This window comes from Hippopotamus amphibius, chromosome 7 (genome assembly GCF_030028045.1).
Source record: "Hippopotamus amphibius kiboko isolate mHipAmp2 chromosome 7, mHipAmp2.hap2, whole genome shotgun sequence".
NCBI lineage: Eukaryota > Metazoa > Chordata > Mammalia > Artiodactyla > Hippopotamidae > Hippopotamus > Hippopotamus amphibius.
The window spans coordinates 9,785,926-9,809,290 of record NC_080192.1 but is presented as its reverse complement, the minus strand read 5'-3'; the positions used below and the strand labels follow the sequence as shown (position 1 = coordinate 9,809,290).

General features: G+C 40.2%; 2 protein-coding genes across 2 annotated transcripts in view; both read right to left on the bottom strand.

The window, feature by feature from the left end:
• FAM227A (family with sequence similarity 227 member A) overlaps window positions 1-23,365 on the bottom strand; it is a 77,558-nt gene that overhangs the window by 3,711 nt on the left and 50,482 nt on the right. The window contains 4 exon segments of the mRNA XM_057742647.1: window positions 12,740-12,748; window positions 14,494-14,553; window positions 14,556-14,679; window positions 21,753-21,905. Of these exon segments, the coding sequence (XP_057598630.1) occupies window positions 12,740-12,748; window positions 14,494-14,553; window positions 14,556-14,679; window positions 21,753-21,905 (346 nt within the window).
• On the bottom strand, window positions 19,541-19,765 carry LOC130856731 (uncharacterized protein C9orf85 homolog). Its single transcript, XM_057741571.1, has one exon. The coding sequence runs from the start codon at window positions 19,763-19,765 to the stop codon at window positions 19,541-19,543; it is 225 nt and encodes a 74-aa protein (XP_057597554.1).

Genomic DNA, 23,365 nt, shown 5'->3' with positions numbered 1-23,365 from the left:
CATTTATACCCTCACCTACTTCCTTCCATCCCTTCGTTTTGTTTTGAAGCCAATCCTAGATGTTTTTATCACTTCATCCATAATACTGAGATGGAAATGTCTGGACCTTCCACTGGTAACATCCTTCTCCCAACCTATTCTTTTGCTGTGACTCCACCAGAGTTACATACTCTGATTCTTGCCTGTGACTCCAAATCCTTGGCTGGTTCAGGGTAAAGATCCAAGACTTTATCGGAGCCTTTGAGCTGGCAGAAGGAAAAGCCTGAGCTGATCCAGTGAAAACCCCATCCTGCCTTAACTGGAATACTGACCACGTTCTTCTGGTCTTTGGCCCTCGTAAAATTGCTAATTCTTTAGAAGTTTGTTGAACCCCTAATGTTTGGACAAAACAGAGGCTACACTCCACATTCCCATGTGCCCTTAGCAACCTCTCCGAAAATCTCAGACAGTATAGGGCTTGCTCTGCAGGCCAGCTGCCCCAGAGTTGCTGCCTGTTTCCACCTTGATCTTCACTGGGTGGGGAGCCTGGTCACATCTGAACGCCTGGTCTCTCTACCTTCCACCCCTTCTGCGTTTCTCTCTCTCTCTCTCTGATAGGCACCAACATCATGCAGTTAGTTACTCACCCAGAGCGTTATCGTGGACTCCCCCTCCCTGCTAATTGTGCCTGTTCCTTTGAAGCCGTCCGCTGCCGTCCACCTCCACCGTTCCCTTCCCTCAAGTACGGCAATGTTTAAGCATGTTTCTGCCTTTGGCACCCCGCCCCGCGCCCCCCGTCCCCGCCAACTCTCCACGCAGCAGCTTGGTGATCTTCGTGAAACGTCCTGCTAAAAACCCTCTCATGCTTCTTACGGGATCAAGACCAACCTCCTTACCGCTGCCAAGGAGGCCCTGCTTACTTCTTCAGCCTTGTCTGCCACAATCTCCTCCCTGGCCCGCAACCCAAACCCCCTTTTCAGGGCCTGCTTTCTCAGTCTGTGTGCTCTTACCTGGGAAACGCCTCATCTCTCGTAAATAATGAGAACTACCCCTGCTGCGCCCTGGCTTACATGCGTTGTCTCACATGAGTCCACAGCAACGCTAAGACATCACCTTCATTCTGCAGACGGACAAACTGAGGGTGGTCCCCTTAGCCACGTCACAACAATTAATGAGTGGAAGGACCGAGACTCGGATTCAGGCTCACGGCGCCAGAGGCCACGGGCTCAGCCACCGAGGGCCAGCCTGCCCGCACAGCACTCCATCGCCGCGGCCAATAAATTTATTTTAAAAAAAATTGCATAGGAAGGAACACTCCCAAAGTCATTGTATGAGGCCACCATCACCCTGATACCAAAACCAGACAAAGATACTACAAAAAGAGAAAATTACAGAACAATATCACTGATGAATATAGATGCAAAAATCCTCAACAAAATACTAGCCAACAGAATCCAACAACACATTAAAAGGATCATACACCATGATCAAGTGGGGTTTATCCCTGGAATGCAAGGATTCTTCAATATATGCAAATCAATCAATGTGATACACCACATTAACAAACTGAAGGATAAAAACCACATGATCATCTCAATAGATGCAGAAAAAGCTTTTGATGAAATTCAACACCCCTTTATGATAAAAACTCTCCAGAAGGTGGGCATAGAGGGAACCTACCTCAACATAATAAAGGCCATATACGACAAACCCACAGCAAACATCATTCTCAATGGTGAAAAACTGAAAGCATTCCCTCTAAGATCAGGAACAAGACAAGGATGCCCACTCTAGCCACTCCTATTCAACATAGTTTGGCAAGTCCTTGCCACAGCAATCAGAGAAGAAAAAGAAATCAAAGGAATCCAAATTGGAAAAGACGAAGTAAAACTGTCACTGTTCGCAGATGACATGATACTATACATAGAAAATCCTAAAGATGCCACCAGTAAACTACTTGAGCTAATCAATGAATTTGGTAAAGCTGCAGGATACAAAATTAACACACAGAAATCTCTTGCATTTTTATACACCAACAATGAAAAATCAGAAAGAGAAATTAAGGAAACAATCCCATTCACCATTGCAACAAAAAAAAAAGAAAATACCTAGGAATAAACCTATCTAAGGAGGTAAAAGACCTGTACTCAGAAAACTATAAGACACTAATGAAAGACATCAAAGATGACACAAACAGATGGAGAGATATACCATGTTCTTGGATTGGAAGAATCAACATTGTGAAAATGACTAGACTACCCAAAGCAATTTACAGATTCAATGCAATCCCGATCAAATTACCAATGGCATTTTTCACAGAACTAGAACAAGAAATTTTACGATTTGTACGGAAACGCAAAAGACCCCGAATAGCCAAAGCAACTTTGAGAAGGAAAGACGCAGTTGGTGGAATCAGGCTTCCTGACTTCAGGCTATACTATAAGTCTACAGTGATCAAGACAGTATGGTACTGGCACAAAAACAGAAACATAGATCAATGGAAAAGGACAGAAAGCCCAGAGATAAACTATGATCAACTAATCTATGACAAAGGAGGCAAGGATATACAATGGAGAAAAGGCAACTTCTTCAATAAGTGGTGCTGGGAAAACTGGACAGCTACATGGAAAAGAATGAAATTAGAACACTCCCTAACACCATACACAAAAGTAAACTCAAAATGGGTTAAAGACCTAAATGTAAGGCCAGACACTACAGAACTCCTAGAGGAAAACATAGGAAGAACACTCTTCGACATAAATCACAGCAAGATCTTTTTTGATCCACCCCCTAGAGTAATGGAAATAAAAACAAAAATAAATAAGTGGGGCCTAATGAAACTTCAAAGCTTCTGCACAGCAAAGGAAACTATAAGCAAGATGAAAAGACAACCCTCAGAATGGGAGAAAATATTTGCAAATGAATCAACAGACAAAGGATTAATCTCCAAAATATATAAACAGTTTATGCAGCTCAATATCAAAAAAAAAAACAAACAACCCAATCAAAAAATGGGCAGAAGACCTAAATAGGCATTTCTCCAAAGAAGACATACGGATGGCCAAGAAGCACATGAAAAGCTGCTCAACATCACTAATTATTAGAGAAATGCAAATCAAAACTACAATGAGGTATCACCTCACACCAGTTAGAATGGGCATCATCAGAAAATCTACAAACAGTAAATGCTGGAGAGGGTGTGGAGAAAAGGGAATGCTTTGGCACTGTTGGTGGGAATGTAAATTGATACAGCCACCATAGAGAACAGTATGGAGGTTCCTAAAAACAGAGTTACCATATGACCCAGCAATCCCACTACTGGGCATATACCCAGAGAACACCATAATTCAAAATGACACATGCACTCCAATGTTCACTGCAGCACTCTTTACAACAGCCAGGACATGGAAGCAATCTAAATGTCCATCAACAGATGAATGGATAAAAAATATGTGGTACATATATACAATGGAATATTACTCAGCTGTAAAAAGGAATGAAACTGGGACATTTGTAGAGACATAGATGGACCTAGAGACTGTCATACAGAATGAAGTGAGTCAGAAAGAGAAAAACAAATACCGTATGCTAACTCGTATATATGGAATCTGAAGAAATGGTACTGACGAACCCAGTAACAGGGCAAGAGTGGAGATGCAGATGTAGAGAATGGACTTGAGGACACGGGGCTGGGGTGGGGGGTGGGGGGCGAAGGTGAAGCTGGGATGAAGTGAGAGAGTAGCATAGACATAGATACCCTACCAAATGTAAGATAGCTAGTGGGAAGTTGCTGTATAACAAAGGGAGATCAACTCGATGATGGGTGATGCTTTAGAGGGCCAGGACAGGGAGGGTGGAAGGGAGTCGCGGGAGGGAGGGGATATGGGGATATATGTACAAATATAGCTGATTCACTCTGGTGTACCTCAAAAACTGGTACAAGAGTGTAAAGCAATTATATTCCAATAAAGAGCTTAAAAAAAAAAGAAAAAGAAAAACGAATATTGTATATTAACACATATATGCGGAATATAGAAAAATGGTACAAATCAACCCGTTTGCAAGGCAGAAATAGAGACACAGATGTAGAGAACAAACATATGGACACCAAGTGGGGAAAGAGGAGAGGGTTGGGGGGGGATGAATTGGGAGATTGGGATTGCCATATATACATTACTAATAAGAAAAAAAATACCAAATTGTACACCCTAAATATATACCGCTTACTGTATGCTAACTGTACTCAATAAAAGTTCTTATTAAAGAAAAAAGGCAGATTAGACTATCCTGATACTGAAAAATAAATAAATAAATAAATAAATAAATAAATAAATAAATGACACATGGGTCAAAGAAGAAATCTCAAGAGAAATTTAAAAATATTCTGAACTAAATGAAAATGAGAATACAACTTATCAAAACTTGTGGGACTTCTGGAAATCCTCCTTAAAAGAGAATGTGTTTGCTGCATGTGCTGAAAGCAGTGCTTAGAGGGAAATTTATAGTATTATATGTATATATTAGAAAAGAAGAAAGATCTGAAATCAGTCATCTAAGTTTCCACCTTAGGAAACCAGAAAAAAGAAGAACAAATTAAATTCAAAGTAAGCAAAAGAAAAGAAATAAGAGGGACTTCCTTGGTGGCACAGTGATTAAGAATCTGCTTGCCAATGCAAGGGACACAGGTTTGATCCCTGGTCTGGGAAAATCCCTCATGCCGTGGAGCAACTAAGCCCACGCATCACAACTACTGAGCCTGTGCTCTAGAGCCCGTGAGCCACAACTACTGAAGCCTGCGTGCCTAGAACCCATGCTCTGAAACAAGAAAAGCCACTGCAATGAGAAGAGCAAGCACTGCAATGAAGAGTAGGCCCCACTGGCCACAACTAGAGAAAGCCCACATGCAACAAAGAAGGCCCAGTGCAACCAAAGATAAATAAATACATAAATTTATTTAAAAAAAAAAAGAAATAATAAAACTTAGAGCAGAAGTCAATGAAATTGAAAACAGGAAATCAGTAGAGAAAATCAACAAAACCAGAAGCTGGTTTTTTGAAAATATCAATAAAATTGATAAGCCTCTAGCCTGGCTAACTAAGAAAAAAAGAGAGAGGACACAAATTACTAATATCAGAACCATGAACATTAAAAAGATAACAAAGCAGTACTATAAATGACTGGTCCACGAAACGGACCAATTTCTTTTCTTTTTCTTTTTTTTTTTCTTTTGGCCACGCTGCATGGCTTGCAGAATCTTAGTTCCCTGTTGATTGAACCTGGGCCCCGACACTGAAAGCGGGACAAACAGGGAATTCCTGGACCAATTCCTTGAAAGACACAATATGCCAATACTCACACAAGAAGATACAGACCATGTGAATAGAGCTATATATATATTAAATTGAATAAAAAATTAATAACTTTCAGAAACAGAAAGTACCAGGCTCAGATGGGTTCACTGCTGAATTCTACCAAATATTTAAGGAAGAAATTATACCAATTATCTACAACCTCTTTCCAAGGACAGAGCAGAGGGAATACTTCTTAACTCATTCTACTAGTCAAAAATTACCCTAATACCAAAACCAGACAAAGATATTACAAGAAAACTATAGACCAACATCTCTCATGAACATAGATGCAAACTTCTTCAACAAAATACAAGCAAGTCAATTCGACAATGTATAAAAATAATTATACACTGTGACCTAGTGGAATTTGCCCAAAGTATGCAAGGCCAGTTCAACATTTAAAAATCAATTAAGGGATAGAGCAATTATGAGCACAGGTACAATAGCATTTTGTCACTGTTGTGACAATAATATCTACCATTTAATAAACATGTTATTTAATTAAAAAAAAAACCAATTAAGGGACTTGCTAGGTGGCACAAAGGTTAAGAATCCACCTGTCTGTGCAGGGGACATGGGTTTGATCCCTGCTCCAGGAAGATCCCACATGCTGCGGAGCAACTAAACCCATGTGCCACAACTATTGAGCCTGTGCTCTAGAGCCTGCAAGCCACAACTATTGAGCCTGTGTGCCACAACTACTGAAGCCCGCATGCCTAGAGCCTGTGCTCTGCAACAAGAGAAGCCACCATAATGAGGAGCCTGTGCACCACAATGAAGAGTAGACCCAACTTGCAGCAACTAGAGGAAGCCTGTGTGCAGCAAGGAAGACCCAATGCAACCAATTAATTAATTAATTAAAATAAATAAAAAATCAATTAATATAATCTGTCACATCAACAGGCTAAAGAAGAAAAATCACATGATCATATCAATAAATGCAGAAAAAGAACTTTAAAAATCCAATACCCATTTCATGATAAAAACTCAGCAAACTAGGAATAGGGGGAACTATCACAACTTAATAAAGAATATCTACAAAAAATGCAGCCAACATCATACTTAATGGTGAGAAACCTGAAGCTTTCTCACTAAGATCAGGAACAAGGCAAGAATGCCCCCTCTCAGCACTGCTTTTCAACACTGTACTGGAAGTTCCAGCTAATGCAATAATACAATACAATACAATACAATACAATACAATGTATACAAATTGAGAAGGAAGAAATAAAACTGTCTTTGTTCACAGATGACACGGTCATCTATGTAGAAAATCCAAAAGAAGTGACAAAATACTTCCTGGAACTAATAAGTGATTATAGCACACTTGCAGGATACAAAGTTAATATAAAAAAGTCAATTGTAGGAATTCCCTGGTGGTCCAGTGGTTAGGACTCTGTGCTTTCACTGCCGAAGGCCTGGGTTCAATCCCTGGTCAGGGGAATAAGATCCCAAAGCTGTGTGGGGCATGGGCCCCCAAAAATAAAAATAAAATAAAAATAAAAATTAAAAAGTCAATCACTTTCCTATTGATATATTTCAGCAACGAGCAAGTGGAATTTGAAATTAAAAATACAGTACCATTTACATTAATACCCCCAAAATGAGGCACTTAGGTATAAATCTAACAAAATATGTATAAGACCTATATGAGGAAAATTACTAAAGCTCTGATGAAAGAAATCAATAAGAACTAAATAAGTGAAGAGATATTCCATGTTCATGGATAGGAAGACAATATTGTTAAGATGTCAGTTCTTCCCAACTCGATCTGTAAATTCAATGCAGTCCCAATCAAAATCCCATCAAGTTATTTTGCGGATTTCGACAAACTGATTTCTAAAGTTTATATGGATAGGCAAAAAACCCAGCATAGACAACACAATATTGAAAGGGAAAAACAATGCTGGTGAACTGACACTAACTGACTTTAAGAATTACTATAAAGCTACAGTAATCAAAACAGTGTGATATCAGTGAAAAAATAGACAGATCAATGGAAGAGAACAGAGAGTCAAAAAATAGACCTATATAAGCATAATCGACTGATCTTTGACAAAGGGGCAAAGGCAATACAATGGAGCAAAGACAGTCTTTTCAACAAAAGGTGTTGAAACAACTGGACATCCACATGCAAAAAAAAAAAAGAATTTAGATAGAGACCTTATATCTTTCATAAAAATTAACTCAAAAATGGAGCATAGACCATTTTGAGGAAAAATTTTAAAAAAGGACTTCCTAGGTGGTGCAGTGGTTAGGAACCCACCTGCCAATGCAGGGGACACGGGTTCAAGTCCTGCTCTGGGAAGATTCCACATACCATGGAGCAACTAAGTCCGTGCGCCACAACTATTGAGCCTGTGCTCTAGAGCCCATGAGCCACAACTATTGAGCCCGTGTGCCGCAACTATTGAAGTCCATGTGCCTAGAGCCTGTGCTCCACAACAAGAGTAGCCACTACAATGAGGAGCCCGCACACCACAATGAAGAGTAGCCCCCACTTGCAGCAACTAGAGAAAGCCCGTGTGCAGCAACGAAGCCAATAAAATAAATAAATAAACAAACAAATTTATTTATTTATTTATTTAAAAAAATTTTTTAAAAAAGCAAAATGATAAAAATTCCTAGAAGATAACATAGGAGAAAATCTAAATGACCTTGGGGTTGGTGATGACTTTTTAGATACAACACCAAAGGCTTGATGAATGAAAGAAAGAATTGATAAACTGGACCTTATTAAAATTAAAAACTTCTGGTCTGCAAAAGACAGTGTGAAGAGAATGAGAAGACAAACTATAAACTGGAAAGAAATATTTGCAAAAGACACACTTGATAAAAGATTGTTTTCCAAAATATACAAATAACTCTTAAAATTCAACAATAAGAAAACAAACAACTTGATTTAAAAAGGGCCAAAGATCTTAACAGATACCTCACCAAAGAAGATATACAGATTGCAAATAAGCATATGAAAACATGCTCCACATCATGTCATCAAGGAAATGCAAATTAAAACAATGAGATACCACTACACACCTTTGGCCAAAATCCAGAACACTGACAACACCAAACGTGGAGCCAGAGGAACTCTCATTCATTGCTGGTGGGAATGCAAAATGGTACAACCACTTTAGAAGGCAGTTTGATAGTTTCTTACAAAACTAAACACACTCTTTCTTACCAAGTGATCCAACAATCACACTCACTGATATTTACCCAAAGAGTTGAAAACTTGTGCACAAAACCCTGCACACAGATATTTATAGCAGCTTTATTTACACTTGTCAAAATCTGGAAGCAACCAAGACGTCCTTCAGTAGGTGAATAGATAAACTATCGTACCTCCAGACAATGTAATATTATTTAGTCCTAAAGAGAAATGGGCTATCAAGCTATGAAAAAACATGGAGAAACCTAAAATGCATATTACTAAGAGAAAGAAACCAATCTGAAAAGGCTATATTATGTGTGATTCCATCTATATGACATTCTGGAAAAGGCAAAACTAAGGAGACAATAAACAGATCAGTGGTTGTCAGGGGTCTGATGAAGGTAGGGATGAATAAGAGTAGCACAGAGGATTTTTAGGGCAGTGAAAATACTCTGTATGATACTATAATGATGTTATACAATAGATTGTATACAATACTATACACTCTGTTGTATAACACTAAGCGTGAAATCTAACATAAACTATGGACTTTGAGTGATTATAATGTGTCACTGTAGGTTCATCAGTTGTAACAAACATACCACTCTGGTGGGGAAAGTCCATAATGGGGGGCAAGAGTGCATGGGAAACATCTGCACCTTACTCTTAATTTTCCTGTGAACATAAAACTCCTCTAAAAATATATTTAAAGAAAGAGAGACAAAAAAAAAAAAAAAAAAAAGAGAGAGACAGAGATTGAGAAGGACGTTAGCCCTCTTCTTCCCTTCCTTTTTATAGTTTCTGGTCTGGAAAACTGACAGCTTGCCTGGAACTCCAGCAGCCATCTTGATAGACCACGAAAGTCCCTCAGAAAGGATTCTAAGGGCTAGAACGGTGGAGCTTGGCTCCCTGATGCCCCTGAAACACCTTACCAGGCTATATTGTCTACCTCCAGACTTCTTTTGCATGTAAGAATTAACCTTTGGGCCATTATTATTTTTTATTTTTCTGTCATATACAACTAAATAAAATCCTAATTTATATATCACATCAAAGAATTTTTCTACAGCCTCACCCACCAGGGAGCTGAAACCAGAAACTTCTTCCGAAAACTACGACCCAGCAGCCTGTAGTCTGAAAACGTAGGCCAGACACTACCCTGGAACCTCCGGCCCCTGCCCCTTGGGTGAGTGCATTGCTGGGACCCATAGGACATCTCCTACAGAAGGCTACTTTTCCAAAGTTGAGAAACATAATTAACCCAAAATGAGGTGGCAGAGGAATGTGTTTCAGATGAAGGAACAAGAGAAAGCCCCAGAAGAACTAAGTGATGAGGAGATAGACAATCTACTTGAGAAAAAGTTCAGAGTAATGATTGTAAAGATGATTCAAGAACTTGGGAGAAAAATGGTTAAATTAGGATTTTTTAACAAAGAGTTACCAAATGTAAAATAGATAGCTAGTGGGAAGCTGCTGCATAACACAGGGAGATCAACTCAATGACTGGTGATGACTTAGAGGGGTGGGTTAAGGAGGGTGGGAAGGAGTCACGGGAGGGAGGGGATATGGGGATATATGTATAAATACAGTTGATTCACTTTGTTGTACAGCAGAAACTGGCACAACAGTGTAAAGCAATTACACTCCAATAAAGAGCTTAAAAAAAAAAAAGTTCTGGAAATGGAAGGTGGTGAGGGTTGGATAACATTATGAAAGTATTTAATATCACTGAACTGTACACTAAAGATGGTTAAGATGGTAAATTTTATGTGCATTTTACTACAATTAAATATATCTATACACATATATTTACATATATAATTTATATATATACTTATATACATTTATGTTATATGTATATATTTTTAATTTATCTATTTATTATTATTTTTTTTTCCTGCTCCTTGGAGAGCAACTTGCATTAATTCAAAGCCGTGGGCATTATATGTGGAAGTATCTTCCATTCCAAGCTGTTTAGAAATTACGTGCCCAACTTAACTTTGCCTGGGACTGGCTCGAAGAATAGATGATATTAAAGTGGCTCTGGGCTGGCCACACTGAGGAAGGTTCAGGAAAACCTTGAGGAGTTAGCCTGTTGCAAAAGTGTGGAGATAACGAGCTTGGTCTTTCCCTCATCTCCCATTTCTTATATTTTCCCTAATTGTACCAGGTTTTTATTCTCTTGTCTGACTTTCTTCCGTTAAAGAGCAAGATTTGCCACCTCCTTGAAAATAAAACTGTTTTTGGTCCTTGTGTGTGGTAGACACTTGGTAAATATTAGTTGAATGAATAAACTATTTCCCCCTGATAGTAAAAAGAAAAAAAAAAAGAATTGTTCTAAGAATCAGATGAAAATTGGAAGTTTTTCTTGTGCTTTTGTTTTGCTTTCTGGGAAATTAAGAGGAGGCTGCAGTCTTGGGGAGAGTAGATTAGTAGAAAATAAAAAGAGTTAAGTGGAGTTTGGCTCTACTAAATGCAGGGTCTATATCCCCCTTTCCTTTCCTCTGTTTCCAGAATGCCATTAGCCAGGCATATGTCCCATAGGCAAATGATTGGAGGATTCTTCTAAGAAACTGAATGGCTTCTGAGAAAAGAGTGTAGATGCTGATATTTGAGAGTCTCTCAGTGAGAAAGCTGGCTTGCTTCCAGATCACAAAAGAAGAGAGAACCAACCAACTGAGAAGCCATGACCACTGATACCAACTTCCACTGTCAGCTTTTTGGAGCTTTACTCTTAAATATAATGACAGCCAGCCCAGGATTATCAATAATGTAAGGAAAACCTCAAAGATGAGAGTTCAAAACAAGCAAATAATCAAAAAACATAAAAAGGTACCCAAGAAAAGGAACCCACAGAAATAATATGGGGGTCAGAAACTTTAAAAATAAAGATTAATGCTCTCAGTAATAGATGGAAATATTGCATCTATGAAAAACAAGAGGATGCTATGAGAAAGGAACAACCAAAATATAAAAAAGACCTCACTCTAGGAAATTAATACTACAGTAGAATTTTAAAAATTAAAAGAAACCATTGGAAGAGAAAATATAGAGACTCTTCTCGAAAGTAGGACAGAAATTCATACAGATGCCAAGGGGAGAATAAAGATAAGAAAATTAGAGAATTAGTCCAGGAACTATAACAACTGAGTATAACAGTTCCAGAAAAACAAAGCTAAGAAAATAAAGGGAAGAAAGTTATCAAAGAAATAATAAAAGAAAAATTCTCAGAATTGAAGGGCACTACTCTCCAGTTTGAGGGGGCTTCCCAATCCCAATGAAACATATTAAGAAAAAGTCATATCAAGGCACATAATTGTGAAACATCAGAATAACAGGGATAAAAACAATATCCTAAAACCTTCCACGAGGGTTGGGGGTGGGGGTGGGGGGATGGAGGTGACATACAAGGCCATAGGCATCAGAGTGGCATCAAATTTTTCAACAGCAAAACTAGAAGACAGGAAAAAAAATGTTTTCAAAATTCTGTGGCAAATGGACTTTTAACTTAGAATTTTATTCCCAGCAAAACATTTGTCGAATATTAACCAAGAGCAAAGTCATTTTGGACATGTAAAGACTAAAAATCTTTCTATGTACCTTTCCTTTGAGAGTTATTAGAAAATGTGCTCCAGCAAAATTAGGAAATAAGAGAAAGACATGTGACCTGGGAGAGTCCAACAAGTTGACTAAGAGAAATCCTAGCATAATGGTGAAAAAAAGCCCCAAAATGATAACTGAGAGCAGATCTTGAGCACAGAAGTCCAGACTGGAGGAGGATGAGGGCCTAAGAAGGAGAACTCCAAGATTAAAAGAGAGAGGAAGAAATTGACATATATGTAATATATATAATATATTCTCACTTTTAGGATCTTCTGCCACAACTGTTTCTTACCCCGTTGGAGTTTACATCTACTTTCAGTGGAGAGAAAAAGGACAAGCAGCTAATTGCATCTGTCCTGGTTATGATCACATTATCTAACAGAATATATTAATAGGATATATATAGAATATATATGATACATTTGAGAATATGGAAAATGATGCTGCTTCAGTTTTATAGCTTTTAACAATCTGGAAAACCTTATCAACAGATAATATCTAAAAGGAAATCAGGAAATACATATGTAAGCATGTTATTTAGAATGGATGTAAATTTCAGACTTGAAAATTACAATTTCTGTAGACTATACACTATAGGACGGTAGAATCCAGAAGGTGGCTTATGAGACCCTCTGATGCCCCTCATTCCCTCAACTCTTCCCCTCTCACTCTCTCATCAGCCAGACCTAATTGCAGGCTGGTCACCTTAGTTCTGCAAATTGGCTTGAATAGCTCTCTGCCTAGAGTGCCAGCCCGTTCTTCCCCTCCCCCTTGCCTAGCAAATTTAAAGAACTGACTGCTCCCTACTCTGTTCTCTTTTGAAGTCCTCCCTTAGGACCTATGGAACTTGTTGCATGTTATCTATTTACATATATATATATTTTAATACATTTATTTACTTATTTATTGGCTGTGCTGGGTCTGTTGCTGCATGCGAGCTTTCTCTAGTTGTGGAGAGTGGGGGCTACTCTTTGTTGCAGTGCGCAGGCTTCTCATTGTGGTGGCTTCTCTTGTTGCAGAGCACGGGCTCTAGATGTGCAGGCTTCAGTAGTTGTAGCATGTGGGCTCAACAGTTGTGGCTCGTGGGCTCTAGAGCACAAGCTCAGTAGTTGAGGCGCACAGGCTTAGTAGCTCTGTGGCATGTGGGATGTTCCCGGACCAGGGCTTGAACCTGTGTCCCCTGCATTGGCAGGCAGAGTTTACTTGGCTTCTTGGTGCCTCAGTTTTCTATTCAGTAAAATGGGTATTATGTTGTCTAATAGGGTTTTGTTGAGATACAAATAAAATGGGCGTGTTGTTTTTGTCTGACGGCTTGTCACCCATTCTACCCCATGTTGCTGACTTTGCCTTGTTCTCTCAGGCCACAGGGGTGGTTAGGTCTGGCTAGTCATAGCACTGCTTCTTCCTGAACACAGTGTTGGTTCCGACAGGATGTGTGAGGCCATGACCCAAGCAGAGCCACTGAAACCGAGAAGCCTGTGGGGCTCCTGGGCACGAAAGCCTTTTTGTCCCCTGTTTCTTGTAGGCAAGACTCCAGCCTCCATGACTTTCCCTGAGTTCCAAAGGGCAGATTTGAACAGTTCCTAATCAGGGGAGGAGCAGCCTAGAAACAACCTGAGGTAAGCTTACAGGGACCGGAGAAACTCATCAAGATTAGCAGACCTGAGATGAGATTAAGGGAGGGTAGGCCCTGCATCCACCCTAATCTTATCAGCAACCCCACTCTTGAACTATTGCTGTAAAACTCTTCATCAAATCCTCCCAGGTTGGGACACAGTTTCAAGGGCAGGAGCCCGCTGTGTCCTCCTTTGCCTGGCAAAGCAATAAATCTATTATTTTCTGCTTCATCCGAAACTCTGTCTCTGAGATTCAATTCAGCACCAGCGTACAGAGGCTGAGCTTTTGGCATTACCATCAGAGACTTTTTTACGGGGCTTGGTTTATGGAGGCTGGGAGAGGGTGTCTCTCTTCCTTTTAGGTCATGCACCAATAAAGACACAGGCTTGGGGCTGTTCTTGGCCCTCTTTCTTTCTTTGAACGCAGGGACAGCTTGAAAAGCGACCCAGCACACAGAGGGAAAGAGGGTCAAGAAAGAAAGGGAGAGAATCTGAAAATATCATTGAGCCCTTAGGTCCATCGTGCCTGCAGCCAGCCTAAATGTGGCCTTCCCAGTTACTGAAGCCACGAGATTTTCCTTCCACTCAAGCTGGTTTGAGCTGATTTCCTGACACTTGCAACCCAAGAGCTCTGACTCATAAAGTACAAATGCTTGGCATAGAGGAAGTACAAAGTCATTGGTAGCTCTTACTACTACCATTAATGATAATAAAAATAAAGAGTTGAGTGAATAACTTTCATGTGAGCGAGTGGACTTTCATGTATTCTTTTCCACATATTAAGAATTCCTACAGTGTTCACATTTCTACTTTTCCCATGGTCTTTGTTCAAGCTAACCTTGAAAGAAACGCAACCTCCCTCTGATGGCTTCTTCTAGATTTCTTTTCGGGGGAGTCTTCAATGAAGGTTGAAGGCTGGATGAACATGTGGTTTGCCTTTTTTTTGTCTTTTGCTCTTTGATCGACATTCTTCACCTCCCTGTGGGGAAACCACAAAGACACATGGAAAAAGGCTAAAGAGTCAGCATTATCTTTTCACTCTATTTTCACATGAAAAGAGAGGCAAATATTTACAAATTCATTCATTACATCTGTCAAAAGCAACTGACCGAAGCAGAAAGCTGGCCACACAGCAGCAACTTAGTCACCAAGCCCCTGCTCTATGCTGGGAGTCACATAGCCCTGGGGGACACAGAGGAATAACATGTGGTCCCTGACCCAATGGAACAAACTCACATTAGGAAGACAGGTGAGGAAAACCAACGGTCTGAGAGAAAGCTGAAGCATGACCTTGAGGGCCAGGCTGAATTCAGTCTGGGGCTCTGCCATTTGCTGTGTGTTCTTGGGCAAGTTACTTAACCTCTCCTTGCCAGTGTACTCACCCCAACACGGCAGTGGTGAGGATTAATTGAGTTGCCATAGGTCAAGTGATTAGCACAGTGCCTGGTACATAGGAAGTGCTCAATAAGTGTCAGTTGCTGCTGCTGCTGTTATTATAGAAGGTTTTCAGTGGAACATGTTCAGACGGGTTTGGGGCACACAATAGAAATGCGGGACTGGGAAATATACCAGCTGACTTTTGAAACGTGAGTGGACCTCTACTTGATGAGGAAGCATGTTATGGACATGTAAGGCAGCCAAAAATAGCAATAAGTATATATCCAAGTGAATAAAGATACTGTCATATACCTCTCTGCTGCTGCAGAATAGATGTAGAGAGATTGGTGTTAAGGAACTAGAGATCAACTTGGCTTAAACCAGTGGTGATTCCAACAATGAGGATCTTTCCCCAATCAAAGGAAAAAATTGTGTTGACACAACATTCTGCTTTTTGGCATCTTCTGCCACTTTTTCTTCACCTTCTGAAGCCTGCTTCTGCTTGCAGAGGAGAGACAAAGAACAAGCAGCAAATTGCATTTGTCCTTGTTATGGTGACATTTTCTAACAGGAAAACCTGGACATAATTCCTTGATAATATTTTCTATATTGTCATTTCTTGAGATGTTGAAGCCTATACATATCTTAGGCTCCTATTCTCCACTAGCAAAAGCATCTTTAGCTTGTATGACAGAATCATATGTTGCAACATTTCATAGAATTCTGCGAAGGGCATTTTTTAAAAAATTATTTTATTACTTTTTATTTATTGGCTGCATTGGGTCTTTGTTGCTGTGCTCGGGCTTTCTCTAGTTGTGGCGAGCTGGGGCTACTCTTTGTTGCGGTTCGCGGGCTTCTCATTCCAGTGGCTTCTCTTGTTTCAGAGCACGGGCTCTAGGCATGCAGGCTTCAGTATTTGTGGCACATGGGCTCCATAGTTGTGGCTTGTGGGCTCTAGAACGCAGGCTCACTAGTTGTGGAGCACGAGCTTAGTTGCTCCGCAGCATGTGGGATCGTCCCCGACCAGGCCTGCACTGGCAGGCGGATTCTTAACCACTGTTCCACCAGGGAAGCCCCCGCAAAGGGCATTGTGAATTGCAGGTGCTTTGCCCCCATATTAAGGATCAGGCTCTGGACTCACAAGGAAACTAAGTTCTGCAGCAGCGACCGACTCTGCTCCTTCACTGTACAGCTCCATCTGCATGTGCCAGTTGGCTCTTCCTCTGCCCATAGCACAGACCCCTGCAAAATAGCTGCCGGATTGCCTTTCCTAAGGGAGACTGCTCTAGGCTTCCCCAATGGCAAACTTTCCAATTCTAAGACCTGGTGTTGCTTTGGACCCTTCACTTTTCATGGTGTGGGGTCACGCATACTACCTCTAATATTCGTCATTTGCTGAGCGCTTCCTGTGAGCCATGCACTAAGCTAGACATCTCCTTTAACCTACACAACTACTCTGTGTGTAGTGTCCCTGTTTTATAGATGAGGTATCCAAGCCTTACATGGGCTTAATGATGGACCTAAATTCATATAAAGGGTGAGACAGAGCTGTACCTGCAGCTTTAGTCTGTCCAACTTCAATGCCAGTGATCCCAACCGATATGCTACATTAGGGGAACAAGTGGTAATGGGTGCCCCAAAAGAGTCCTAGCCCATCTACAAGTAATACTCCTCATGGGCATTTGTCACCTTTGTATCTTGTTATGGCCACCATCCAAACAAAACAAAGCAAAACAAAAAAAGTGTTCAAAAGTTTAAACATATATAAAAATAAAGAAAATAGTGTAATAAACATTTACCTGTTATCTTTTCTATAGTTATCAACCTGAAGTCAATCTTGATTCATCTGTTACTTCCTTTGCCTCCCCGTCCCCACCCCAAGTGGGTTATTTTAAGGCAAATCCTAGACACCATGACATTTCATCCATAAACACTTCATTATGTATCTCTTTAAGACATGACTCAAAAAAAATAACTACAAAACAATTATGTCTTTAAAAAAGGAACACACCAATAAAAGGAATTTCTTAATATCATCCAAAACCAAGTCAGTGTTCAAATTTCCCAGGTTATCTCATAAATGAGATAATTATCTCAAGTGGCTGATTTAAGTCAGGATCCAAACAATGTTTTGATTAATATCTCTCTCCAGTGTCTTCTAAACAGTAACAGCTCCTCCTCCCTCTTTTATTTTCCCTGCTTTTTATGTGCTGAAGAAACCAGGTTATTTGTCCTATAGAATTTCCCATTCTGGATTGGCCAATTGCATTCCTGGAGTGCTTGACAAGGTCCTCTAAGCTCTGTATGTCCTTTATACTGGTGGATGTAGATGGTTACCATTTTTTAAAAGTTTCTTGAAGTATAACATAGACACCAAAGCGTGCACAAACTCTAAATGTGCAGCTCAAGGAGATTTCATGTACTGAGTACACCCATGTAACCAGCACCCAGATCAAGAAACAGAACATTGCCAGCCCCCTAGAAGCTCCCTCATACCCCTGCTCAGTCATACCCTACTTTCCCAGAATCAGTTTATCCATAGAAGCCATGCTGAGTTTCTTGATAACACCTTATCCAACAAAAAGTGGATGTATTTGGCAATGCAATTGCCAACACATAATTACAAAGTTTCTCCTGCCTAAAAATCTTTACTATAATTTACCTGATAAGGATGTCTTTATTAAAAAAGGATTTCCTTATATATTTCTGAAATAAATATTCTGTAGGCTTAATCTTTTTTTTTTTTTTTTTTTTGGCCATGCCACATATCTTGTGGGATCTTAGTTCCCTGACCAGGGAATGAACCCGGGCCCTTGGCAGTGAAAGCACAGAGTCCTAACCACTGAACAACAAGGGAATTCCCTCTGTAGGCTTAATCTTGAATATTCCATAAGAATTTAATGTTAACCCTAAACTATTTTTGCCTTGTTAATGCCACAGCTAGGTGTGGCTGTGGGACTAAGGTCTGGCCAATGGAATGAAAATGGAAGGTGTATTTGTGACTTTCAGGAGGAAGTCCATCTTCCTTCCTACTGGCTGGAATGTGGACCTGATGGCTGGAGCCTGAGTAGCCATCTTGGAACATGAGGCTGAGAATTATGGAGCAATAAGATAAAAGGAACTTGGGTCCCTGACACTGTGAACTGCCATATCTACTGGACTCCTTTTAAATGAGAGAAATAGATTTGTATCTTGTTTTAGCCACTATTTTGTGTTCTTCTGTCACTTGAAGCCAAACCTAATTCTAACTTACACAGTCACTTACTGTGGGCTTGGTTATGAAAAGGCTTTATATGCCTTATTTTATTTGATCAATACAACCCAACAAAGTAGGAAATACTATCTTCATTTAATCAACAAAGAAACTGAAGCTAAATGACCTCTATGACTGGTCCAAATAGCCTCTGCCATTCCATGGATCCCACCTTCGAGAACTGTTACAACTATTGGGAGAGACAGACATTATAAAACATATGTTTTGTAAACAATATAAAATGTCTGTTGCATAGAAGGTGCTGAAAATATTTGCTGGGATGATGAACTATAGAACAAACAGCATAATGAACCACAGTAACAGAGGCAGAAGTAAAGAGCCTTAAAGAGTAGGTCCTGTGCCCTCTCCCTTCCCCCATCCTGACCTTCTCCTCCCTCATTTGCATCTCCAATCTCTCCCTCTTCGCATAGGCTTGGGTCCCCTACCTTATTTTTGATTGCCCTGTTACCATCCAATCTTGCCTTCTGATGCATAGTTGTCTTCCTCTGCCTCATGATTAGCCCCTTTCCTATCCCTTCCCCCCAACATCAGGACTCACACCATCCCCTTAATGTCCCAGGTCCTGGTGTCTAACTTGGCCTTGTGGAGACTGCCTTCTCTACCAAATCACCAAAACTGCCTCGGCCCCATGTTTCTGTGCCTGGCACTCACACTACTGATTACTACTTCCCCTTCTTCTCTCAGTTTCATTCTCCATCGGTCTGCCTTTACATACAGGCTCTCTCCTTCCTCTGGTCATTCCTTCTCCCTCTACGCCATACTCTATCTTCCCCCACATATGCAGTTGCCCTCTACAGTTCTGTCCTTTGACCTCAGCTTCTACATCGGTAAAATAAGGGTAAATAATTGTGCCTATTTATTTTTTAAATATATAGTTTATTGTATGTTAATTGTATCTCAATAAAAGTTCTTAAAGAAAAAAAAATGAGGTTTTATACAAAAAGATCTAGACTTGTCCTGAACCACAACTCTTACATCTATTAGTAATCTTAATAATGACTATACCATTCAGGTGTCAAGGGAGATGTCTGTCGTAGCACCACAACAGTCTTCCACCAGGGAGTAGCAATTTCTCGCCTTAAAATCCAAAGACATGAGCCAAAATGATGGGGAAATCCTGGCACAACTTTGCTGACCTCTGATTAAGTGGCAGAGTGTAAAACAAGGATGGCAGCTCATCTTAGCTCTTTTACAGAGACGAGAAGCAGTTTTTAGGCTTTGATAATGGTTTGTACTTGCTATATTTTATACGCCACTCAAGAACTTCTTTACAAGGCGGACATACTCCATCATGAAGTTTTGCATTAATTTTCTTGGTCTGAACACTCTTATCAAACTTGTCATTTTTGAAGCTAAAAGTATTCTGATGCCTCTGAGGCTTGGAACGAGACACGTTCCCTTTCTGGGAGCTCATCGCTGAAACCACAATCACGTTGCGCTGGGACAGGGAAGATGCAGGGAAGACTAAGATGCCAGGAACTGTTCCCACAGAGTTCACGCTTCTGTCACTCAATTGTGCCTATTTATATACACTATTTTATAACCTGATTTGGGGGGCCATTAGTATGTTGTGACTATCTTTCCTTGTAAAATAGAAATAGATCAATACCACAATTTTTTTTTTTTTGGCTGCAGAGTATGGACATTTGATAGTTTATTTAATCAATCATCTTTTGATGAAAGTTTAGGCTGAACTGCATTCCTGTGGTGGTGCTTAACAGGTGTGTGTATGTGTTGTTTGTCTGTGTCCAAGAATATTGTAGAAATAACTTGATTGTATTACTTTGTATAACAAAGTATGTATCTACCAGTTCCTATTTTTCTTTCTCTCATATAAGGAAAGATATAGATGGCTGTCAAGCCAATAGCAATCTCCCCCTTTCTCCCTTGCAAACTGAATCCAGTTTTGTTTTGGATAACAAACTGACCAGTTCTGGTCCAATCCAGTCATGAAAATCTCATTCTCCCTTGTCAGGTACTTCTCAAGCTTCTCTTGTAGCTATGGTGGCCACATGAAAGAGTTATGGGGGCAGGCAGAGAAGACATGAGAGACAGAGTGAAAAAAGGTGAGCTCTTTTTTACCAAAAAAAAAAAAGGCCACCTAATAAAAGTAGGAGGAATAGTAGACATAGAAAATCACTATCTTGCAACCCCAAATGTAAAAATTGATTCAGGCAAAGACCACGGATGGATGTTAAAACCACTGTATGAAGCTTGTTGGGAAAGCATATTCACAGTCTCAAAGAATCACACCATTTATACTAATTAGAAAGGCAAAAATGTAGGCTTGCAACAGAGAGCTCTGAGACCACCTTAAACAAGCACTGGAGAAACCTGACCTTAAGTTTCTCCTGATTAGGTGTAACATGAATATACAAGGTCTTTATAAAGTATTCTTGGCAAAAAAGACTTAGCCTGAATCCAATCAATCCTCTAGTGTAGATCCAATGTCCATTTTATAGGAAATATGAGATCTATTGGAACAAGTTAAATGATACCTTGAAAAAATAATCAGAAAAATCCAGAATGTGGCTTGAGCTTTTCAAAAATGTCCATGTCATGAAAAGTAATTATAGGGACTTCCCTGGTGGTCCAGTGGTTAAGATTCCATGCTTCCAATGCAGGAGGCACAGGTTCAATCCCTGGCTGGGGAACTAAGATCCTGCATGCTGTGCAGTGCAGCCAAAATATAACAACAACAACAACAACAATAATAATAAAAAATCTGGGGGCAAGGCACTGTTATAGACTAAAAGACACCAAAGAGATAACATCAAAGTATAATACCTGATCCTTGATTGGATCCTGGAGTAACAAGCAAAACCAAAAATGGTACTTTGGGCACAATTTGGGAAATTTTATTTGACCTAATTATTAGAGAGAGAAGGAAAATGTGGCAAAATGTGAATAACTGATAAACACAGTGAGGGCATATGGTGTCCATGGCACTGTCCTTTAAACTCTTCTGAAAGGTCTGAAAATTTTCTAAATAGAATAAAAATATTGAAAAGGGAGAAAGCACAGGAAAACGTTCACCATATACTGCTAGTGGGAGAAAAAAGTCTAAAAATAGTCCGACAGCATAACGCTACTACATGTAGATATATGTGCCCAGGAAAAAAGACTGGAAGGATTTATAGAAAAATGTTGGCAACGTGTACCTGTAGGTGCTTTTGCAGGTTGTTTGTTTTCATTGAGCAAAAATGTTTTTGCAGTTAGAAAAAATAACTTAAAAAAAAAAGATCCGGTCTCTGTTATTGTGGAGTTTCATTCTGACCACAAGAAAGCTGAATGCGCTTCAGATCATTACAGGGCTGGACCCTAGTTACAAATGAGTGTGACGTGCCCAAAACAGACAAATGCTGAAAGCACGCCTCTTCCCCAGAAGGCCCCTTAAATACCTGAGGAAGTTGTCGTGCAGCTCCTTCAGGTACTCGTCGAAATAATTCCACTCACTCCAGTGAAGCCGGTTCAGCTGGTGGAGGTTGTCCCTCCGCTTCTTCATGTTGCTCAGGGTCAGGGTGATGACCTCAGCGTATGTCAGGGTGGACTCAGTGGCTTTCATGTCGAGGAAAACCCCACACTGTAAGTTGGTACTGACTCAGCATTACTAGTGGGATGTGTCCAGTGCATGGGGAGGAGCGGGGTGAGATGGCAGGGTGGGGAAAAAGACCTGTTTCTGGAAATCTGAGCAGGAAACCACTCCATGGCCTGCTTGGCAAAGAAAGAGGTTATCCTCTCCATGGCTAGGCCGCTCCCCATCTTTTAATAAAGTCTTTCTCCTCTCCTGCTGATGGAAGGGCTAGGAAGTGCTTATTTTAGACTATCATCTCAAATTCTTACTCTATGATCACAGTGGTGAATAGGAAGGGATTCTAATTTTCCTTTCCTTTCAGGCCAGATCCTCATTCCCCACCTCATGTTTGTATGTTGAAAAGTTCCCTCTACCTTCCCCACCCCTCCACCCCTCTGAACTGGTCAGAATCTCAGCTACACTCATCACAAGTTGTGGGACATCAGACGATCTATGTCATCCTCTATGTCTCCATTTCCTTATCTATAAAACAGGGATAATAATTAGATGGTGTGAATGATAAGAATGATAATTACAATTTTTTTAGTCCCAGCTGTATGCCATTTAATCTCAGTCACAACACTACTGATTTGGTACAACTAGCCTTGTTTTAGGAATGAGTTGATAAAGATATTGAGCTTAGAGGTTAAGCTGTGCACATGAGATCTTAAAGCCAGTGGGTTGCTGAGCTGGGACTCAAATCCGGGGCTGTGTATCCCCAACCCAGGCTCCTTCTACTACACTACACTGTCTTTACAGAACAAAGAGGTGATATAGGGGTATGCATTTTATAAACAATAAAGTACTATGAATTGCGAGTTGTTATTCTCTGCCTGTAGATTTATAAATAAGTTTGTGGATATGAAGCGCTATAGGGAAGGAGTTAAGTCCTACCCACTTCATTAGGAAAGCTCCTCCTTATGGGGAGCTATATGCCAATAGGTAACATTCAATCATCTGTTACCCGCCGGGCACTGTGCTAAGTCTTAACCTCTACTGTGCCTGCCCTCTGCACCACAACCCTGTGAGGCGGATACTGTTTATCCCCATTTTATAGATGAAAAAACTGAGGTTCAGAGAGAAGCTGGAACTTGTCTAAGATCACTCAGCTAGTAAGCAGTTGAATTGGTTCCTGAATCTGGGTCCATTTGATTCCATGTTCTGACCCTCTATGGTAAACTGCTAAGACACAGGATATGCCAACACATATCACACTCGTTTTCTTAAGATCTGAGCTTTTTACCACATCTCTACGGTAAATGTCAATGGGGCCAGGAATTTGCTGATGGGTCTGGGGGAGGGGTGTGTGTGAGGAGGGTCCTAGAAGAAACACATACCTAGACACCAAAATTCCTAATCAATATATACTGTGGGGTCAATGAACATCTAAGAGGCATTACTGAGTTACAAAATATGTTAGAGTTCCTAAGTAGCCCATTC